General features: G+C 45.7%; 1 protein-coding gene across 2 annotated transcripts in view; it reads right to left on the bottom strand.

The window, feature by feature from the left end:
• LOC126237057 (hemocyte protein-glutamine gamma-glutamyltransferase-like) overlaps nucleotides 1–22925 on the bottom strand; it is a 181706-nt gene that overhangs the window by 148939 nt on the left and 9842 nt on the right. Inside the window, exon 3 of one of the 2 annotated variants that reach the window (XM_049946838.1) lies at nucleotides 6569–6772. In XM_049946838.1, the coding sequence (XP_049802795.1) occupies nucleotides 6569–6746 (178 nt within the window). In that variant the 5' untranslated portion in view covers nucleotides 6747–6772. The remainder of the gene's footprint in view (nucleotides 1–6568; nucleotides 6773–22925) is intronic. The other variant, XM_049946839.1, reaches the window with a different exon arrangement.

Genomic DNA, 22925 nt, shown 5'->3' with positions numbered 1-22925 from the left:
TGTGATTAGGTTACCAGCTGAAAGCGACTGAGATGTATGTAGTGCATAAGAACAGATGTATTGTCGTATAGACTATGTCCTTTTGGATTGAATATAAATTAACATTTCTTGTGGTTGCCACATTTACCAGTACTCAGTATTTACGAGTGAGCAACATTTAAGATTATTCCAATAAAACGTAATGCCTTTTAAAATGAATTGGCAACCGATTAACTTTCCCGCATCGCTAGAGCATCACAGCGACACTTTGCGTAGATACTTTACATTACGTCCTGCCCCGAGACATTCTTTCTAAGTTCATTAATGAAGGAAACAAATTCGTTAACTAAAATCGCGATCATGATGAATTATTTTTTGCGATGACTTAGATGAAGCACGTTTCTTGTTACACCAAGTCGACTCTCATGTCCTGATACACCGTCCTCCGGGCGAATGGTGCTCGAAAAATGCACCATGCCTTGCAAGCAGGCCGGTGGGAGCAGTATTACGCCAGTTCATATTGCCTCCCATGGGATCTGTAGTAGTAATGGAAGTCACGATGACACCGGGGAATACGTAAGCACTATTGCGGCCCATTTGCATCCTTTCATACTTGATGCTTCCCCCGCAGGCGATGTCTTCTTCCATCAAGATAAATACCCCTGTTACAAGACCAGAGTAGTGTTACAGTGGTTTGAGGAGGATCACCGTCAACTTAGGCTGATTTATTGGTCACTAAATTCAGCTGTTCTTAATGGTAACTCTCTTTAAATGTTGATATATGTAAGATAATGCCTATAACAAATGGAAAAGTATCAGTGGCATGCGATTACAAGATTAGGGTGAAGATCTTGAGTACGGCCTGTAATATACACTCAAGCTCATAAATTAAGGATAACGCTGGTACATGGTGAAACAACGCTCTGGTGGGCGCTTTGTAGGTTTAAATCACCTCGGAGTAGGACTATGCGGTACATTTGACATGCGGTCGTCGCACGGTGGCGCTGGCAGCAGTCCACATACGCAGAGGTGTGTTGGTGCATGTCAGAGTGCGGTGCAGAGAGTAAGCGTGCAGACGTTTTCAGACGTGCTAATGGTGACTGTGTGTTGAAAATGGCTCAGATATTGACGACGTTATGAGGGTACAACACCTCGGTGACTGGAGGCTGGTCAAACACAGCAGGTCGTAGCACTGGCCCTCCGTGTGCCACAAAGTGTGATCTCAAGATTATGGCAACGATTCCAGCAGACAGGTAACGTGTCCAGGCGCTACGGTACGGGACGTCCACAGTGTACAACACCACAAGAAGACCAATATCTCACCATCAGTGCCCGCAGACGGCCACGGAGTACTGCAGGTAGCCTTGCTCTTGACCTTACCACAGCCACCGGAACAGTTGCCTCCAGACACACAGTCTACAGACGACTGAACAGACGTGGTTTATTCGCCCGGAGACCTGCAAGATGCATTCCACTGACCCCTGGTCACAGGAGAGCCCGTAAAGCCTGGTGTCAAGAACACAGTACATGGTCATTGGAATAGTGGTCCCAGGTTATGTTCACGGACGATTCCAGGTATAGTCTGAACAGCCTATGCCGAGTTTTCATCTGGTGTGAACCAGGAACCAGATACTAACCCCTTAATGTCCTTGAAAGGGACCTGTATGGAGGTCGTGGTTTGATGGTGTGGCGTGGGATTATGATTGGTGCACGTACACCCCTGCATGTCTTTGACAGAGGAACTGTAATAGGTCAGGTGTATCGGGACGTCATTTTGCACCAGTATGTCCGCCTTTTCAAGGGTGCAGTGGGTCCCACCTTCCTACTGATGGATGATAACGCACGGCCCCACCGAGCTGCCATCGTGGAGAACTATCTTGAAACAGAAGATATCAGGCGACTGGAGTGGCGTGCCTGTTCTCCAGACCTAAACTCCATCGAGCACGTGTGGAATGCTCTCGGTCGACTTATCGCTGCATGTCTTCAAACCCCTACGACACTTCAGGAGCTCCGACAGGCACTGGTGCAAGAATGGGAGGCTACACCCCAGCAGCCGCTCGACCACCTGATCCAGAGTATGCCAACCCATTGTGCGGCCTGTGTACGTGTGCATGGTGATCATATCCCATATTGATGTCAGGTACATACGCAAGAAACAATGGCGATTTGTAGCCCATGTGTTTCGGGACGGTTTTCTCAACTAATCACCAATACCGTGGACTTACAGATCCGTGTCGTGTGTGTTCTCTATGTGCCTATGCTATTAGCGCCAGTTTTTTGTAGTGCCACGTTGTGTGGCACCACATACTGCAATTATCCTTAATTTATGAGCACGAGTGTAGTTATTTAGAGCTAATATCAAGAAACGATGCGAAATTGGATGACTATGTAAAATCAGTATTGGGGTAGGCGAATGGATTCTGGGGAAGTTCTGAGCACTTGTAGACAAAATCACAAGACACTGATGCGACAGTTGTTCGTGGAACTTAAATATGAATCTTTGGAAGAAAGATGACGTAGTTGTCGCTCAACTCTGATGCGAAAATGTAAAGAACCTATAGCCCAAGAAGAGTGTGCGACCATCATGGTGGTACCATCATATGTTTCATGCAGGCATCATGAGGTTAAGATAAGAGAGGTTAGGATGGGTATAGAGGCGTATAGAGTCATTTTTCCCTCGCTCAATGCGTGATTGGAATGGGAAGAAAACGATAATACTGGACGAAGTAGGTTCTGCCGTGCACTGCTTCTCATAATTACCATTGTTTGTAAAAATAGAGCACACAATTTTATTAGCGTTCCAACATCACAATAGCTTTGTAGAAGATGTAGATTGTCTCCTGCTTGCTTGTCTGCTCTTCTCCCGATTCGTCATTGGTAATTTATTCTTCGTCCTCCATGGTCTACCCCTTCACCTAAATAAGCATCGGCATCTCGAGTGTATTTCATTTCGAAGAAATAGCAGTAAATGGTGGCAGCTCGTATCGATAATGGCTGTCCACTATTATCTGTGGCTTTCACTCAATAAAGGGTTAGGCCGCGTCCCGTGAAAGGGCGCCACCTGTCCGTCTGTGAGGCTTTGATGAGGCGCACTGAACAGGCTGGAACTCTTCTACTTTTGCGTTCGGACTGGAGCGGATGTGCAACGGAACGCCTGATGAGGGCCACGCGCCATGGCTGTGCGGACTCGCAAGAGGAAGCGGACGTGCTGGCGGGACTCTGTTCTGCGAAAACATGTGGTACTCTGACAGCACCGGCTACTGACAGGCAGAAGTTGGATGAACTGAGCAACTTTCTGCTGTGACTACATCTCATATGTCAGCTGCTATTACTAAGGGATTTATAATCGGTGAGCGGGTTTCTGAACGTTTGCTTCCGATGTTTCTGCTTGCTCCAAACTGTGCCTGTTCACACTCATTCTGGCCCATTCTATTCGGACTGCCAAGCGGCTTCTATCTAGATCAGTACCAACGGCAGTCACGGCGGTGCTTGTCTACTGCTCGTAGGTTGGCAACTCATCAGTTTCGCCAAGCCAATGGCATGATTCTTTGAAGTAATCTATGAGAGTCGAGCACAGAGAAAAAATATTTCTAGAGCCGAAACTGAAACTATTGTCTTGCCTGCTGTTTTTCGGTGTATTAGTGAGTTTAGAGAGAAATATTTTGTGAGTGCTATAAAGTGGACTGAGTTAAGTGATTTAGTTCTGCACGGAGACGTCGTCCGTTGATGCAAGTCTCGTGGATTTATTGTATAGACATGAAAATGTTCCAAATGTGGTGGTGAAATGACTCCTAAAGAGTCAAAGGTTTGTGTGGGCCGGAATCGTCTGAAGCGGAGCAAAAGCCGTCAGTTTGAGTAAGTGGTCTATATTTTTTGATTCAGTCATGGAAGAAGGTATGTGGATCAGTGTTTATTAATAATAGTATCGCACATTCAATATAGTACTGAACATTGATGCACGCATCGTCTCCCAAGATTTGATTGAAAAGCATTGTTCCACCTAACTTCTCCGATGGTGTAGCAAAAAGCAGAGAAATATTTCACTGCTTTTTCAAATATGTCATGGTTGCGACGCTGTCCTAGGTTTGCAGATACTAGCACAGTTTAAACAGCTGCGACTCACACAAGGAGCTGTTAAATTTATAATCCTCGTTTACAGCAGTTCTTCACCCTTTGTTCCGAATGTATTACTTCGAAACAAGCAGTCTGCCTGCTGCTCTCTCAGTGGCTGTTTAACACAAACAGGTGACACACCGTCTTTTGTTACCATGATACCTGATGGGGAGCGCCGACAACTTTCCTGCAAAAAACGGTTAAGTACGCCACTGGCCCTCTGTTAAGCTCTGTTAAGCTCTGTTTCTGGATATAAGCTCGGACTAATTGACAGCTGTACTGTGTTTTGGTGCTTGACAAAACTGACTAACCTTACCTTGTGTTTTTCTTAAAGTTCAAATTGTTATTTCATTAATTTTGCTGGGTGTTTTCGAGCTTATCAAATTGATTTACTTTACCTTGTGTTTTTCTAATGTTAAAATAGTAATGTCATTATTTTTACTGGGTGTTTCCCATGGCTTAATCACCTTGTAGATGGTATTAGTTAAGATAAGGGGTTTTTATAAATGTTTATTAATGTTTTAATTACTTTTAAGGTATTTCTGGGGCTTAAGAGTTTAAATGGGTGTTCCCCCTGTATAATTTGTGAAAAACTGTTATGCCAAGATTTTAATAAATTCTTTTTTTATATTACAGTACGGCCATTTACTGCGGGAACTTATCCGAGAGTCGGGCAGAGTACCCGTTCAGTACTGGTGAATGTCGTCAGCTCCTGGTTTACGGATTATACATTCTGTTGTGAACGTATTTGGTGTCTGACACCGTGTTTTTTTATTGTTAGCCTTTCGACAACAATTAGTCCTTCTTATCAGATTAATGCAGTGCTGGCCTGACTAAATAAAATTTTGATTCCTTTTAGGGAATGACCTTTCTTTTTCCTGGCAACTTCCGCTCCTCGCTGCCTACGAGGGTCACTCCGAAAGAAATGCACACTATTTTTGTAAAAATACAGTCTTCATTCTGCATGTGTGAAAATTTACAGTGTGTAGATACATCCTTCCCGCTTGTTTTCAAACTTAGTCCAACCTGTGCCCGTGAATGGCGCCGTCACAGCATGTCTTCAAGATGGCTGCTACACTTGACGTTCGTCAGAAGCAACGTGCTGTCACAGAATTCCTGTGCTGTGAAAACGAGACAGTGGGGAACATCCATAAGAGGTTGAAAAAGGTGTATGGAGATGCTGCTGTCGATCGCAGTACAGTTAGTCGGTGGGCAAGCAGGTTACGTGATGAAAGCGGGCACGGCAATATTGAGGATTGTCCTCGCAGCGGCAGCACTCGTAGGCCTACTGCAAACACTCCAGACAATGTGCAGAGAGTTAACGAATTGGTGACTGCTGACAGACGCATCACAGTGAACGAATTGTGACGCTACGTTGGGATAGGGGAAGGAAGTGTTTGCAGAATACTGAAAGTGTTGACGTTAAAAAAGGTTTGTGCCAGGTGGGTTCCCAGGATGTTGACAGTGGCTCACAAAGAAACAAGAAAAACGGTATGCAGCGAACTTTTGGAACAGTACGAGAATGGTGGAGATGAATTTCTTGGAAGAATTGTTACAGGTGATGAAACATGGCTCCATCATTCTTCACCAGAGACGAAGAGGCAATCAATGGAGTGGCATCACGCAAATTGAGCCTAGAAAAAAAATTTGAAAACCACGCCTTCTACTGGAAAAGTTATGGCTACGGTGTTTTTCGATTCCGAAGGACTCTTGCTTGTGGACATCATGCCAAGCGGAAGCATCATAAATTCTGATGCATATGTGACGACAGTGAAGAAACTTCAAGCTTGACTGAGTCGTGTTCGAGCACATCGGCAAAAGGAGGATGTTTTGCTGTGGCACGACAATGCACGGCCACATGTCAGTCAAAAAAAAACGTGGAAGCGATCACAAAACTCGGATGGACAACACTGCAACGCCCGCCTTACAGTCCTGACCTGGCTCCAAGTGACTATCGTCTCTTTGGGAAACTGAAAGACTCCCTTCATGGAACAAGGTTTGAAGATGATGACTCCCTTGTTCACGCTGCCAAACAGTGGCTCCAACAGGTCGATCCAGAATTTTACCGCGCGGGTATACAGGCGCTGGTTCCAGGATGGCCTAAGGCAGTTGAGAGGGGTGGAAATCATGTGGAGAAATGAAAATATTGTTCCTAAAGGATGTATCTACACACTGTAAAACTTTCAATCATGTAGAATAAAAGATGGATTTAAAAAACAAATAGTGTGCATTTCTTTTGGAGTGACCCTCGTACTTTTCAAGCCGAGTCGTTTAGTAAACGATGCAGCATTTTGTATCTCCATTTTGGCCATCCTTCAGCACACAATCAATACCACGCTTGTCTCTAGACCCTGCTTGTTACTATGGATGCGGACCTGTGTGGGCAAGCCACGCCGGTCACAGTCTGGCGCGGAGCTCGTGCGGCTCGCCAGCTGTAATGAAAGGCAGGTTACTGGCTACTGCTGCGGGCACTCACCGTCGGCGACGGCGGCGTCGGCCTCTGTGGCGGTGGCGGCCTCCTGGCGCCGGCGCTGCTCGTACTCGGCGGAGAACCTGGTGACCAGGCCGCGCTCGAAGGCGCGCTCGCTGTCCTCCAGCAGCGCCGCGGCCGGCGCGCGCCCGCCCACGCCTCCAGATATCGACACCGACGGCATCCTCACGACGGCCTCACACCTCTGCTCTGCAAACACAACGCCTCATCGCTACACGACAACTTCGATACAACATCGTCTGTCATACTTTAAGTTATCCTATCCACTTACGAGATGAGGCACAAACAGAAGTCGGGTAAGTAATAACCAAAAACTATGTTGCTATTTACTACAGTAACAATTACGATGTAATGACTTTGATGGTTTCAATCGTTGGTGGCCATCATACGTTTGCACAAAAATGAAATAAAAATGACTAATGCTAGGTTGTGTGGTGTCACAAGGCTTAGGCCTGTCCCACCCCTCATTAAATCGACCAAGACTTATACGAATAATTGTAAGAACAGTTATTATTATTATGTTCTTTAAGTTTGTTTTTGGGTTTTCAGAAATACTGTGGGAAGAAAGTTTATTTATGTTGCAGATAACGTGGAAGACGTTGCCCAACGATCACCACGAAAGTTCGGCGTAGCGGCAAGTGGGCAAGGAATAAAACGAATGCTGTAAACTACCGCGAGCCATGGAAGAGCCTGGGCCGCGAGGGCGTCGAGCTTCCTAGGACGATCTTGGACAACGTCAAAGGAAGAGATATCCTGCCTTCTCTTTGTAAACAGATCGATCGAGTCTTGAAAGGTCCATGTAAAACGTATAGCCGGGTGACACATTAGGTGGGACCCGATGCCTGTAATACTTCCACAGTTATTAAAAAGTTGCTAAACGGCAAAACCAATAGTTCATTATTTGTATAGATAAAAAGTAGTAAAGATATAGAAAGGAAGAGTTGCGGCGTCAGAACGAAAAGTGATACATCGCTCAGCAACGAAGAAGGACGTAAACAGCGGGCGTTACGTGGTTAAAACGAATCAACTGATAAAATAGTAAGTCTGTAATTAAGCATAAAGCCACGTAACACTTCAGTTAGTGCTTACGTTCGTAGCGTTTTTGTTTTGCATTTTGGTATTCAGGTCGCTATGAATTTATTTATGGTTCAAATGGCTCTAATCACTGTGGGACTTAACATCTGAGATTATCAGTCCCCTACACTTAGAACTACTTAAACTTAACTAACCTAAGGACATAACACACATCCATGCCCGCGGCAGGATTAGAACCTGCGACCGTAGCAGCAGCGCGGTTCCAAACTGAAGCGCCTAGAACCGCTCGGCCAAAGCGGCCGGCTCTTATTTATCGATAGTCATTTCTTATTTGTAGGTCACGGTTGCTGTTTGAATTTACATATTGTTATTTTGTCATTTGGAGATAGTGAGTGGAGCTGTGGACGCTAGAAAATGAATTGCCAAGTGGAAGAATCGGAACGTTTCCGACACATTCTTATGTTTGAGTTCAGAAGAGGGCTGACAGCAGCGAAGGCAGCCAGAGACATGTGCGCCGTGTATGAGGATAATGCCTTTGGACAGGACACAGCAAGAAAATTATTTTCTCGTTTTAAGAAGGATCGTTTTGATGTTAGTGACTCTCGTGTTCAGGAAGACCTTCTGGGTTTGATGAAGATCTTTTAGACACATTAGTCCATAATGATCTACGTCATTGTGCTCAAGAACTGGTAATTGTCATAATCTTTGATCATTCCACCATCGTGGGATATTTGTATGCAGTGGGGAACATTCATAAATCGAGTGTATGGGTACCGCATGCTCTAAGCCAAAATCACAACAATAAGCGAGCCGTCACAAGTGCAGCTCTGCTTGTTCATCATGAACTGGCTTATTAACAACACCGACCAGTCCTACCCAGTATCGCTGCCGGGGGCGACAAATGGTGTCTTTCTACTAACGTAAGGAAAAGAAAGGAATACAAAGACCCGCGGCACCCACAAAAGGTAGTGTAACCCATCTGGTGGAACAGCGACGGTATGTGTACTAAAAATTACTTCCCCGAAGTGTAACCATAACTGCTAACATTTATTGTCAACAACTGAGATATCTTGCAGACGCAATCCAAGTAAAACGACCAGTAAGACTGACTGAAATGATGGTTCTCCACAATAACGCCCGCCTGCATTCTAGTAGACTCGCAAAAAACGCTATACGGGAGTTGATTTGGGAAGTCATTCCTTACCCACCTTATTCACCTGATCTTGGGCTCTCAGATTATCAGCTTTTCCGTTCTCTGTCGAACAACCTTCAAGAAACTTCCTTTCTAGATGAAAATGCGTTCCCAACAGGGCTCAACAATCTCTTCCCCTGAAAAGCAGGTGATCGCGAAAAGCTGTGGCAGATTGTTGTAAATACTGAAGGACAATATACTATCGATAATTAAAGTCTCTGTTACGTGTATTGTTGTGTGTATTAAACTTACGTAAAAACTCTGCGAACTTATGCACCAACTCAATAAAAAGCTTGTCCGTAAGGTACCCTTACTCTTAGCTCAAAACATTTGTGACATGACTGTAACACGTCCTTATTTGATCCTTTTTAATTTTCTGACAATTTTCTTGGTTATTTTCTTGAAGGAACTGGGCAGGTTATCATGGGAGAAAAGTGTAGCGTATTTTATTGCTGGAAAGGTGCGCTACTGGGGTGGATTCAAATTTCTGTTTGTGGCCAACAGGCGGTCAGTCAGTCACAGTAGCAGGGGTCAGCAGCCCAGGGGAGCCGAGCAGGTTTCGTAGAACTGGAGCAGCAGCCCTTTCTGTGCTTTCGTTGGTGAGAGGCTGCATCTGCCTTCGCTAAAGGCAAGCACTGACAAACCGCCAATGGTGGCCCCACAGAATAACTGAGGCTGACATTTTTCCCTTTCTCTAAGGACGTACCGCTGAGACAGCCCGGCCATTGCGACAAAGTCGATCGCATTTGCTCCCAAACTTTGGTGTATCCAATCGAAAGAGTCGCCCACACCACCATGCTTGGCACAAAGAGAATCACCAGTCGATGGGACACTGGTACATGCCAGTACCTCTTGTGAGTTAAAGTGCATGTTGCATGTCTAGAGTGGTAAGTATCTGCTGTGTTCCCCTATTTTTACGTGAAATAAGCTATAGTCTTGTTCGTCAAATTGGCAAGAGCATTGAGACACCCCGCCCTCGTGAAGTTGCTTTGAAAGTTAGACTGTTGTGTGTTGTGAACTAAGATTCGCTATATGACTTTGGGGACATATAGCTGTTACAGTTCCGATAGTGCGACCCATATTCGGAGCAGCTCGCAACTTACTTCTTTCTGCTCGTAACTTGTGTTACCTAACTGACTAAATTTTTTTATTTCTATTTGGCTCGTTAACTTTGATTTCGCGGGCTGCGCACATTTGGGAATCTTGTTGCGTTTTCCCCACTCAGTCTTCCATATAATTTGGCACCGGACGTACTATTAGCCTCAATTTCAGTAACTACAATTTAATTTTAACATATCTTTGCTCTCTGTCAATTTTTATGTGAATTCTGTTCATTCAGGGGAGCAAAATATTTGTCACACTTAGTCCTGACTTTGATTTCGAAATCCCTTAATCATCCTACAACTTTCGCGTGGTTAGGCGGTTCACAAATTATATATATGGGAGGTAAGCTGGTGATGCTATCATTACCGTTTATGCATACAGGCCTGAAGATGGTGCACTGAAACACCGAAACTGGGAGCCATACAATAAATTACATCATAAGGACGGCTGTAGGCATTTCATTTTCTTACATAAATTTCAGCTGCGTCTTTCACCTCCTCCCACAAAGATGTCGATTCGAGAATTTAGACATTGTTGTGCGCATAGGGTGACCTGTGTCGAAGCACTGCGCTGCCACAGCCGATTTATAGTGTGTCAAGAGGCGGAGAAAGACAAAAGTAATGTGAAGCAGCAGAAATGACAATAGCGAGAGGCTTAACATAAAAACTGGTGATTACGAATAAGGCGAAGTTAACGAATTCTGCTATCTTGGATGAAAACTACCTTGTCTCTCATAAAGGACGAAGCAAGGACATAAAAAGAAGACTAGCGCGGGCAAAAAGGGCATTCCTAGTCAAGATAACTTTACTTGTATCAAACAAAGACCTTAATTTGAGGAAAAAATTTCTGAGAATGTGCGTTTGGAAAAAATGGTTCAAATGGCTCTGAGCACTATGGGACTTAATATCTGAGGTCATCAGTCCCCTAGAACTTAGAACTACTTAAACCTAACTAACCTAAGGACATCACACACATCCATGCCCGAGGCAGGATTCGAACCTGCGACCGTTGCGGTCGCGCGGTTCCAGACTGAATCGCCTAGAACCGCTCGGCCACACCGGCCGGTTATGCGTTTGGAACCGAGCATTGTATGGTAGTGATAGCCGAACTAGAAGAAATCGAAGCGTTAGAGATGTGCTACAAAAGAATGTTGAAAATTAGGTAGATTGATTAGGTAAGGAATGAGGAGTTCCTCCGTAGACACGGCGAAGAAAATAAAATATGGAAAATACTGACAAGACAGGTGATGGACATGTATTAAGACACCAGGGATCCATGGCTCTAAAGAGAGATGTAGAGGATTAAAACTGTAAACTACGACAGAATTTTGAATACATCTATCAGATAATGGAGGATGTTGGGTAAAATTGCTGCTCTTAGGTGAAGAGGTTAGCGCAGGAGAGGAATTCGTTGTGCACACCATCAAAACAGTCAGAAGACTGATGATTCAAAAATAGAGAAGAGCCATTAGAACCTTTTTTTTATAAAAGTCATGGGAAAGCGACATACACATATACGGATGGTGGTTGTATCATGATGTAGACAAGGTATAATAGGACAGTGCACTGGCGAAGCTATCATTTGTACTCAGGTGATTTATGTGAAAACGTTTCCGGCGTGATGATGACAGCACGACGGGAATTAAAAGACTCTGAACGCGAAATGGTAGTTGGAGCTAGACACATGGGACATACCATTTCGGAAATCGTTAGGTAATTCAACATTCCGAGATCTACAGTGTCAAGAGTGTGCCGAGAATATCAGATTTCAGGTATTGTCTCTCACTACAGACAACGAAGTGGCCGAAGGCCTTCACTTAACAACCGAGAGCAGCGGCCTTTTCATAGAGTTGTCAGTGCTAATAGCCAAGCATGAAATAACCCCAGAAATCAATATGGACCCTAGACGACTGTAAAACCGTGGCATGGTCAGATGAGTCCCAATTTCAGTTGGTAAGAGCTGATGGTAGGGTACGAGTGTGGCGCAGACCCCACGAAACCATGGACTCAAGTTGTCAACAAGGCACTGTGCAAGATGGTGATGGTTCCATAATCGTGTGGGCTGTGTTTACGTGGCTCATTGACTGGAAGTGGTTATGTTCGGCTACTCGGAGACCATTGACACCCATACATGGACTTCATATTCCCAAACAACGAAGGAATTTTTATGAATGACGGTGCACCATGTCAATGGGTCACTATTGTTCGTGATTGATCTGAAGAACATTCTGGACGGTTGGAGCGAATGATTTGGCCACCCATCGTCCATTTATAGGACATAATCAGGAGGTCAGTTCGTGCACAAAATCCTGAACCGGCAACACTTACACAATTATGGACGGCTATAGAGACAGAAGGGCTCAAAATTTCTGCACGAGACTTCCAACGACTTGTAAAGTCCATGCCACGTCAATTTGCTGCACTACCGCCGGGGTAAAGGAGGTCTGATACTATATTAGAGGATGACTTTTGTCACCTCATTGTATAGGTTCAAATGGCTCTGAGCGCTATGGGACTTAACATCTGAGGTCATCAGTCCCCTAGAACTTAGAACTACTTAAACCTAACTAACCTAAGGACATCACACACATTCATGCCCGAGGCAGGACTCGAACCTGCGACCGTAGCAGTCGCGCGGTTCCGGACTGAAGTGCCTAGAACCGCTCGGCCACCGCGGCCGGTATTGTATAGGTATAAAGTAAAAATCGACTGGGAAATTGAGTGGCACTCTATGGTGTCAGTGATGGGTATCCTTTCTGTTTGTGTCGGTCAGGTCGACGCTAGCGTGTTCGTAGACGACCTGTTAGTAAATCATATTAAGTTTGATTCAGGCAAGACAAGAAATTCTTCAAAATAACTCTCGGAGGCTGTTTTTTTTTCCGTGACTCAACGAATGAAAGAGTTCATTAGTGCCAATAAGAGTCACACTTCGTATTGAAGTTGAAGACGGACGCCAGTTCCAGATGGAAGTTTAATCATTTAATACCTGTTAGCGTTAAAAACCACAACAAAGTTTGATAAACATTGTACTGGAGCTTCATAGTCTAATACTTCCCGTTGCTGAATATGTACCTTTCTCTGTGCGTCGAAAAGTGGTTTTGTAGTATAAACGACGATGTATTAAGTCAATCAGCGTGTGAGCATTATGACATTGGAACGGATGGGTGCGATTTGCCGCACCCCGCCCAGCTGTGACAGAGCGCCGGGAAGGCACCCGCCGTTACGAAATGCAGGCGGGCGCGGGCGCGCCGGAGCGTGCTAGCGGTCTGGGCGAGGCAGCGTCTATCACAGCACCACGTGCCTGGGGGACGGACGGCCGATGGAGCGGCTGCAGGCGCAGCGGTGACGTCACCGCGACTTGCGCAAGCGGCGAGGAGCGAGGTGCAGCGCGCTTCCGCCTCACGCCTCGCGCCACACGTATGCAGCACGCCACGCACTGCGCCTCCGGCATCGCAGCCAGCACAGTTGCTAATAGGGACGCCAATACTCAAATTAGCTGGTGTCCTCTCACTTGCTGATGCACCTGTAGTAGTTTACGCACTATGACGACCTCAGCGTGAGTTTCGACACTGAGCGCACTTCCTAAATTACTGTGCATGGTCCCAGATGCGATGCATCACGCGAGGACAGCACTAATCGCTCAGTGGATTCGTGCTTAATCCGAACAAGTGCTCCGGTTGCGGCTATCACTTTTTAAATAATAGAACCAAGCACATTGTCCTGGACAGCGAATGTTCGTCAGAGGCAAGAGTGTCGTCAGGAGCTCTCCAGAGAAGTGTGATAGGACTGCTCTCGTTCTTTATAAACATAAACGATCTTTTGATGTGACGGATAGAGTAAGCAGCAGCCTGCGGCTGTTTGTTGATGATGCTGTGGAGTATGGGAAGGTGTCGTCGTTGAGTAACTGTAGGAGTTTACAAGATGACTTAGATAAAATTTCTAGTTGGTGTGATGAATGGCAGCTAGCTCTAAATGGAGAAAAATATAAGTTAATGGAGGTGAGTAGGAAAAACAGACGCATAATGTTATAGCACAGCATTGTCCGCCCCGATAGCTGAATGGTCAGCGTGACGGATTGCCGTCCTAAGGGGCCCGGGTTCGATTCCCGGCTGGGTTGGGGATTTTCTCCGTTCAGGGACTGGGTGTTGTGTTGTCTTCATCATCATTTCATCCACATCCGGCGCGCGTCGAATGTAATAAGATCTGCACCAAGGCGACAGGACCTGCCCCGTAAGGGGTCTCCCAGCGAAATGCTCATTTCCATTTCCATAGTACAGAATTAACAGTATGCTGCTTCACATAGTCACGTGGATTAAATATCAGGTCGTAACGCTGCAAAGCGATATGAAATGGAATGAGCATGTCAGGATTGTAGAAGGCGAATGGTCAATTTCAGTTTATTGGGAGAATTTAAGAAAGCGGGGTGCATCTGTAAAGGAGACCGCATGCAGGGCACTCGTGCGACCCATTGCTGACTACTGTTCGAGCGTTTGGGATCCGAATCACGCAGGATTAAAGGAAGCAACTCAGAGGCGGGCTGCTAGATTTGTTATGGGTGGGTTCGAACAACACGCAAGTAATATGGAAATGCTTCAGGAACTCAAGCGGAAATCACTGGAGGGAAGGAGGCGTTCATTTCGAGCAGCACTATTGAGAAAATTTAGAGAAACGGCATTTGAGGCTGACTGCAGAACGATTCTACTGCTGCAAACATACATTTCGCATAAGGACCATGAAGATACGATTAGAGAGGTTAGGGCTCGTACGGACGCGTATAGACAGTCGTTTCTCCCTGGAACAGAAGAAGAAATGACTAGCAGTGGTACAAGGCACACTCCGCCACGCACCATTCGATGGCTTGCAGACTGTGTACGTAGACGTGGATGTACATGTAGATGACGGATAGGCTGAGCAACGCTTTGCTACATTTTGCTGATAACGCTGTAATGTATGGTAAAGTTTCATCTTTGAATGACTATAGGAGGATTCAGGATCACTCACACAGAATTTCCGTTTTTTGCGTCGAATGGCAGAGCTAAACGTAGAAATATGTAATGCAGATGAGTGGAGAAAACAAACCTGTAATGTTCGAACACGACATCAGTTTTGTACTGCGTGACATACATCGATTACATATCCAGGCGTATCGTTGCAAAGCGATGAGAAATGTAGCGACATCTTAAGGCAGGTATCAAGGAAGTCGAATGGTCGACTTCAGTTATTTGGGAGAATTCCAGGAAAGCGTAGCTCATCTACAAAGCAGACCGCATCTAGTGCGACACATTCTTGAGTATTGCTAGAGCGTTTGGGTCCCCAACAGGTCGCATTAAAGAGGAAGACAAAGAAGCAAATTCAGGGCATGCTACTAGATTTGTTGCTGGTAGTTTCGATCAACACGTATTGCGTAGATGCTTCGTGAACTTAAATGAGAATCCGTGGATAGAAGGCGATGTTCTTTTTATGAAGCACTGTTGAGAACATTTAGAGAACCGACATTTACGGATAATGACAGAATAATTGCACTATGGCAACATACAATTCACGGAAGAACCACAAAGACAAGGTAAGGGAAAGTGAGATCGTATAGAAGCACACAGACGATCGTTTCTCCCTCGCTCCAATTGCGAGTGGAACATAACAGGGTACGATAAGCACTGGTATAAGGCACTCTCCGCCATGCACCGTACGGTGAATTGCGGAGTACATACGTATATGTAGATGCAGATGTAGATAACGAAACTTTAAACTACGAGAAGGTAAAGCTTTCCCCAGGTCGTAAATTACACATTTTGAACGCGGATATATATATATATATATATATATATATATATATATATATATATATATATATATAAAACGCCGGCCGGAGTGGCCGTGCGGTTCTAGGCGCTACAGTCTGGAACCGGGTGACCGCAACGGTCGCAGGTTCGAATCCTGCCTCGGGCATGGATGTGTGTGATGTCCTTAGGTTAGTTAGGTTTAATTAGTTCTAAGTTCTAGGCGACTGATGACCTCAGAAGTTAAGTCGCATAGTGCTCAGAGCCATTTGAACCATTTGAACCAAAAAAACGCCTTTTTTAAGAAACAAAACTGAAAGCAACAATTCGTTAAAACAACAACTCGTTAACGGTTAGCGAGTTCAGTCGAAAATATACATCGGGACAATTTTCCAACTACACGACAACTGTATGTTGACCGGGGGCCTAGAAACTACGGAGATTCTCCGTCCCCGCCGCAGCCGCAGTGGTCCACAACCCCACGATGACTACCGCAGTCCACTTCACCTCTCCGCCGCCCCACACCGAACCCAGGGTCATTGTGCGATTCGGCCCCCTGTGGACCCCCCCCCCCCCCCCCCCTGGGAACATCTCACACCAGACGAGTGTAACCCCTATGTTTGCGCGCTAGACTAATGGTGCTGCACGCGTACGTGGAGAACTTGTTTACGCAGCAGACGTCGACATAGTGTAACTGAGGCGGAATAAGAGGAACCAGCCCGCATTCGCCGAGGTAAATGGAAAACCGCCTAAAAACCATCCATAGACGGGCCGGCTCACCGGACCTGATCACAAGTCCACCGGGCGGATTTCTCCCGGGGACCAGGCGGTCATTCCCAATTCGGAAAGCCGTGCGTTAGACCTCACGGCTAACCGGGCGGGCCACACGACAATTAGGGCTAAATGAAGCAGCTTCCGCATTAGACGAAACTGATTTTGTTTTCGGAATCCGTTGTAGTAGTAACTTCATTTTCGCTTTCTATAAGGGCTAGATTTTTGAATTTCTGAGATTGAGGTTCTTCCTTCAACAGTTTACTGCTCCGACATACGCTGCTCGTGCCTGTTTCTCCATCTCTGCCAAATCTGGGAAGTCCTCTGTTTCCAATTCTTGGCTCAGAGTTTAATGAGCCACTTAAAGGCAAACAAATAATCCTCTTGGCTGCTGTAAGGTTTTTGGTATGACTCCCCTTTGGTCAACTTGTTTTCCATGTAGATGATTATTTTATCAAATTTGTTCAGATATTTTTACAAGGCTGCAAGCAACATTAACTATACAAGGCAACAAAATTAAAGCATCACTTTTTCGAAAACGTGTAATTGTCTCCCATTGCGACGCGTAAGTTTGAAATTAGGTTCGAAGGTGCCTACATCCTTGCCCTGTAACGGTGCTAAAGCATGGCGCCCTGCGTCGTCACTCTCGGGGTGTCGGCGACGATATTGATGCATATGTGAATGAAACGGCGAAGGGTTCCTCTAAGACCACCTAGTTGGCACGGCAACACCCACATTCCCACCCACCCACATTTGAGCTCTTTAAAAAAGTACCTCTACAGAGACAGCTCATGACGGAAGTCTTAGACGTCTGTGGGCAGGCTACAGCGGTGCTCTTGTGCTTGCCTGACTGCAAGCGCCTGGGACTCTTGCCACGGGTTATCTCTGCACAGGTACATTTTAAAATGCACAACAGTGGGGAAGAGTGGGGAAGGCGTATCACGGGTGACGCCAAACTGGGAGAGTCTTAGAGTAACACTTTGCTTTTTATTCAAGTATGTGTCACTGTCGCACCCCTCCACGATCGCTCGACAGGAGTGGGCGAAACAAAGCACAAGCTCCCTTTGCTGCTTCTGATCGGGTTCGAATTTCGTCGAATGGTTTTGAACGGCCCATAGTAGTTCCATCCGGTATACCAGAGCGATAGGGGTGCGATCACGTTTAATGGAGTTGGTGGCCCACGATATGCTCACAGAAGGGTTGAATCGTCCGAGGGGGTGTCAGATGTGTCATAGGTCGTCAAGAACTTCGTCCTGTTGCTCATCGCACTGCGAACTGTCGTCTTCGAACGCGAAATGTGTGGGAATCCACGTCCGAAGGGAAAGATCGTTTTCATTTTCATGTCGATACTAGGCGGCGGTGTGTCTGAAACGTTATACTTGGCCACAGCTAGGAAAACCACGTGATTTCAACGTTGTGAGTTGAGGCGTCAAAAGAAAGGATGAAATGTGAATAGGAGTTGGTGTGACGTCCTTCCCATCGTATGGCACAATGACGTTGGTCGGGATTGTGTCGAACTTTGGTACCAATGTGACATCATTAACCCACCTTACACTTCATACGACTTTCTGAGCTCTGGCCTTTTTTTCGCATGTGTCGGCACCTTGCTGTTCGAAGTATCGCTAAGTCCGAGGGTGCCGTCGCAGGGTATTAAGCTTTTGCACAATTACAGAGGTACGTCGTGGACACCTCGGAACCAAATTTCAAACTTAACGTCGCAATGGGGATACAATGACGGGATTTCTAAAAAGTTATTCTTTACTTATATTGTGCAGTGCAGTTGGCAGCTAATATAAAACGTAAAGTAGGAAAGCTGTAGAAACTGGAAACTAAATTAAATCAGTATCCGTATCTGAGTTGTCACCGCGTCTGTTTGTCATGCGCGGGGCCCGGGTCCAATTACTGGTGTTGGGATGGGAGGACTGGAACGAAGCCCACACAACTTCGTCAGGCGAACTGACGAGTTACTTGAAGAAGAGGTAGCAGCAGGAGAGCGAACGGTGGGCTGACCCCATAGACCCCATACTCTGCCACACGTCATCCTAATGGCGTCATATTACAGAGGGCGACGGCCGGTGCTCTGGGCCTGATCGTGGAGTTCTGTATGTTTGTTGTTAGTAATCCTGATATAATCTCTCCCAATATATATGGAGACTGAAGCGACGAATGAAAATTTGTAGCAAGGCCAGGATTCAAACTTAGGAGACCCGCTCACTAGACAGATGTGCTAACCACTACATCATCTTGGGAATTTCGACTGAGGTGGGAGGTGTGCTCCCGATCCATTGATTTAAAGCAAAAGAGATCACTAACAATAGGGTACTAGTAAAGAAGTTGTTATATGACTGATTCACTCTTCCTTAGATCCACTGAAACAATAATTTGTCTCGACCTTGGAGATGCCGTGGCGTCGTGCAAAGGCTCACGCGCGCATGGCGACCGGATTCCACGGACTCCAAGCAATGTGCGGCGCGCGAGTAGTCTTTGCGTCATAGTCCACCAGTGATGAAAAAGGAAACGTTAATCACTGCATCAATGGCAATCACTGATGCTCTATAGCGATCTCCACTGCAGAACGCTCTAACCAGACCATCTCTAACTAATCCTTTGCAAATTCGACAGCATGATAAAACAGATTAGTGATTCAAAGCTATAAAGTCCAAGAGTCTACCAAAATATTTGCAGCTCCTCCAGAAATAAATGTAGTTTGTTTTAATTAAATCCTTTCGTCTATTAATCGAGCACCACCTCCAGGTAACATAGCTACGAAACCTAACTGCGAGGTTTCTGCCTACCAGTTTACATGAGCGCTCAATCAGCCGCAACTTTTGTCTACAAAACTCGTAAGGACGGACTAGAGCTTCGCTCCCACTCCCCAGATGGCACTTTAGAATTCTTGAAAGGTTTCCGTGCTGGGAAAATAACGTTGTCGATCACGAGCTTCTGACTTCAGATATGGGAACGGAAATGACGTGTGGCTAGGGCATCCCTTCGGGTAGACCGTTCGCCTGGTGCAAGTCTTTCGAGTTGGCATCACTTCGGCGACTTGCGTGTCGATGGGAATGAAATGATGATGATAAGGACAACACAACACCCAGTCCCTGAGCGGAGAAATTCTCCGACCCAGTTGGGAATCGAACCCGAGTCGTTAGGCATGACACTTCGTCGCGCTGACCACTCAGCTACCAGGGGCGGACTTCAGATATCAGTAAGACTATCAATCAGCATCTCCACCGCGGTGGCTCAAGACGGCTGCCGACCGACGCCACGATTTCGATAGCTGTAAGTGAGTCCCAAAATTTTTAATCATTGGAGCCCTTCTGCCATTCCAGCCTGTTGTATAGAATGATTGACTTTTGTCTCAAATACAGTCATTCTCGCGATTATCCCCATCTTTTGTCAACACCATTTTCCACTTTATGTAATTATTAGGATGCTTGAAGGGAGGTCTATAGGAATATTAACACTCATACGCAGATTGAAGTGACGAATAAAAGTTTCTACTAAAGCCGGGTTTCGAACGTGGGTCTCCTGCTCACTAGACATATGCGCTAACCACTACGCCACCCTGGCACCGTGGCTGCACGGACTACCCTAGCACGCCTCCCTCCTCAGTCAAAATTCCCTGCGTAGCGAAGTGGTTAGCTGTGGTTAGTGTTGTCAACAAATGAGACATCTTGCAGACGCAATACAAGAACAACGATCAATAATGCTGCGTGAAGTGATGCTATTCCACGATAGCAGCCGCCCGCTTTCGGGTAGTGACAAAAAATATTATACAGCTGTGGGACTGAGAAATCATTCCGCTCGCACTTTATTCACCTGATCTTGCGCCCTCAGATTTTTGCCTTTTCCGCTCTCTATTGAACAACCTTCAAGAAACTTCCTTTCGGATGAAAATGCGCTCCGATTATTGCTCGACGAGTTCTTCGTCTCAAAACTACGTCGTTTCTACAGTCGCGGAATCGAAAATTTACTCAATCATTGTCAGACTGTTGTAAATAGTGAAATAGAATATATTATTGATGGCTGAAGTCTCTGTCATCTGTATCAGTTGTGATTATTAAGCTTACGGAATAAGGCTACAAACGTATGCAGCTTACCAAGTAACACCCTCCATATTCTGGATATAATAAAATATTACGGAGCAGGTTGCTCATTCAGAAATAGCATTAAACGATGTTAATAAAAACATCCTATTATATCTGGTGTAAGAATGAGAAAAGTCAACGCTCAATTGTCGGAATTCGACAGCGGCAGTATTGTGACTTATCGAGGATGGGATTTATCGTTCAGCTACGTTGATCCTCGCGTTGATCGCAACTTACATGTGAATATGGAGCTGAAGTGTTCTAGAAGGAAATACACAATGGCATCATGATCTGACTGTCCCTACGAGCCCAGCGCCAGAGAGGAGAGACATTGTTCACTCGGCCGTGCAGGATCGTGAAGCCACGTCATGTACCTCGAATCAGGAAACGGGTTTGTTTGCAGCGAGACGAGTATTCCTATGTTCAATTTTACGTCGTCTGGAGCACCAAGGATTGTCAGCACGGCAGCTGTCTCCTGACGCGCAGCAGTAGAAAGAGACCAGACGACGGTGGTCCGTCCAACGGCAACAATGGACACAGGTGTGGTACCACAACTTCGTTTCAGACAAGTCCCGGTTCTGCGTACGCCATCATGGTGGACGTGTCCCTGCGTGTAGGTTTCGAGGGGAACGAATGTTACCAAATTGCATTCATCATCATTTTGGCTCAACACCTTACGGGGGTACACCACAGGATCAGCTTTGGCACTCATAAGCGATAATTTGGGCAACAGCCGTTACTTTTGCGACGTCTTCAGGTCAGTGACTGCCGTATTTTCAAGGTCTCCGTGACGTTATCTTCCATCAAGATATCACAAAGGCGCGCTTTTCCCGTGCTGTCCTGATTTTCGTATCTGATACAGACTGATGTACCCGTATCTGTCATCCAAGCTCAGTTGGGCTCGGTAGCCAGCCAGGTTGGAGCTATTGTTGCTGCCAGAGAAGGAGGTTGTTCTAAATTTCGCACCCTGTGTAACCACAAATCACTACACATTTAATCATGCAGTCCTACCTCTACCGTGCATGCGCACAATAAGTAACATTTCGTTATCCTATTTCTTTTTTGGGGTATCCATTATAATGCCCAGCAGTGTATTCATATCAACCTGCGTGGTAAGATTCTTCTGTCGTGTCAGTAAAGTAAAATCCCACAAATAGTATAATTCGCTAAATAATCTTAGTTCTTTCTCTATATATAGGTTCCACGTTCATTAGTGGAGTACACTCTACGTGCTTGAGAGTATGCTACACCTACGGACGGATTAGATTCGGGTATGATTCACCGTCACATCTGCTGCTATCTACGCTACACGAGTACCTCAGTATGAAGTACAAGTCACTTTTTCGGATGGTATCACGTCCACCTATCTCACGTACCACACTCTACGGCTAATCAATAATCAGGAAACAGTGAAAAACTGTATGTCAAAGACTAATGTGGTTGTATACAATGCGAATGCCGGACTGAATGATTCAATACAGTTAGTTTCGTCAGTAACCTTCCCATGTTCCATTACGCGTCTAGAGCCAACGTTCGGCGAAACACACCACATTCGGGGCAAGTTCTGATTAAGACTATTTGTAGTTGTTTGCTGTTGTCATTATAAAATCAGACAATATTTTCAATAAACCATCAAGATGAATAGAAATGTATGCTCTTTATCTGTCACCTTCTTACACATATAAAAACATAGTTACAGGACTTTTGCTTACGTATACCGACAATGTTTGAACTTTAAAACCGTACCACTTCAGCTGCCAGCCTAATGAAAGTATCGTTACTTGTGCCTAGCAGCTGCCCGTCTGTAAATGCATCTCTCACTGCACAGCACGCCAGGTCGGCGTAAAGAAACACCGCGGCTCCCTGACGCAGCTCTGCAGCGTGTCAACACGTTGTCACAGTTTCCTCAGCCTACTGTTTAGCTGGCAAATAGACCGCTGTCCCACGCGGCAAACGGTACGCGTCCCTGCCCACCAGTAAATGACACGGCAGCTAGTCTGACCGAGAAGCTGAAAGCTCCCGAAATACCTATGGGACGGCGAATGCAGAGGAACTACACGGAATATCCGATTTTTGTTATCATGCACTTCATCTTTTAGAGAACATAAAATACTTGTGTATTTCAAGAGGCTGTGCACCACCTGTTATCCTTGATTACTTGACGTGACGCAGCTCGAAGACGCGAAGGCCGTGTGCCACGGATCAAGATATTATGGCTCCCTTGACACAGAATGCATTATGTTATTGGGTTGTGTGCAGTGAAATAAGCACATGACAATCCTGTATTGTGTTTCGCTGCAGGTTTACTGCATGCTATATGTGCTCCTGATTTATAGCTGACTGGAGATGTTAATTTCTGACACGAAGCTCGAA

Source organism: Schistocerca nitens, chromosome 2 (genome assembly GCF_023898315.1).
Source record: "Schistocerca nitens isolate TAMUIC-IGC-003100 chromosome 2, iqSchNite1.1, whole genome shotgun sequence".
NCBI classification, from domain to species: Eukaryota; Metazoa; Arthropoda; class Insecta; order Orthoptera; family Acrididae; genus Schistocerca; species Schistocerca nitens.
Note: the sequence above shows the minus strand (reverse complement) of the source record. Positions and strands in the feature narration are given on the sequence as shown.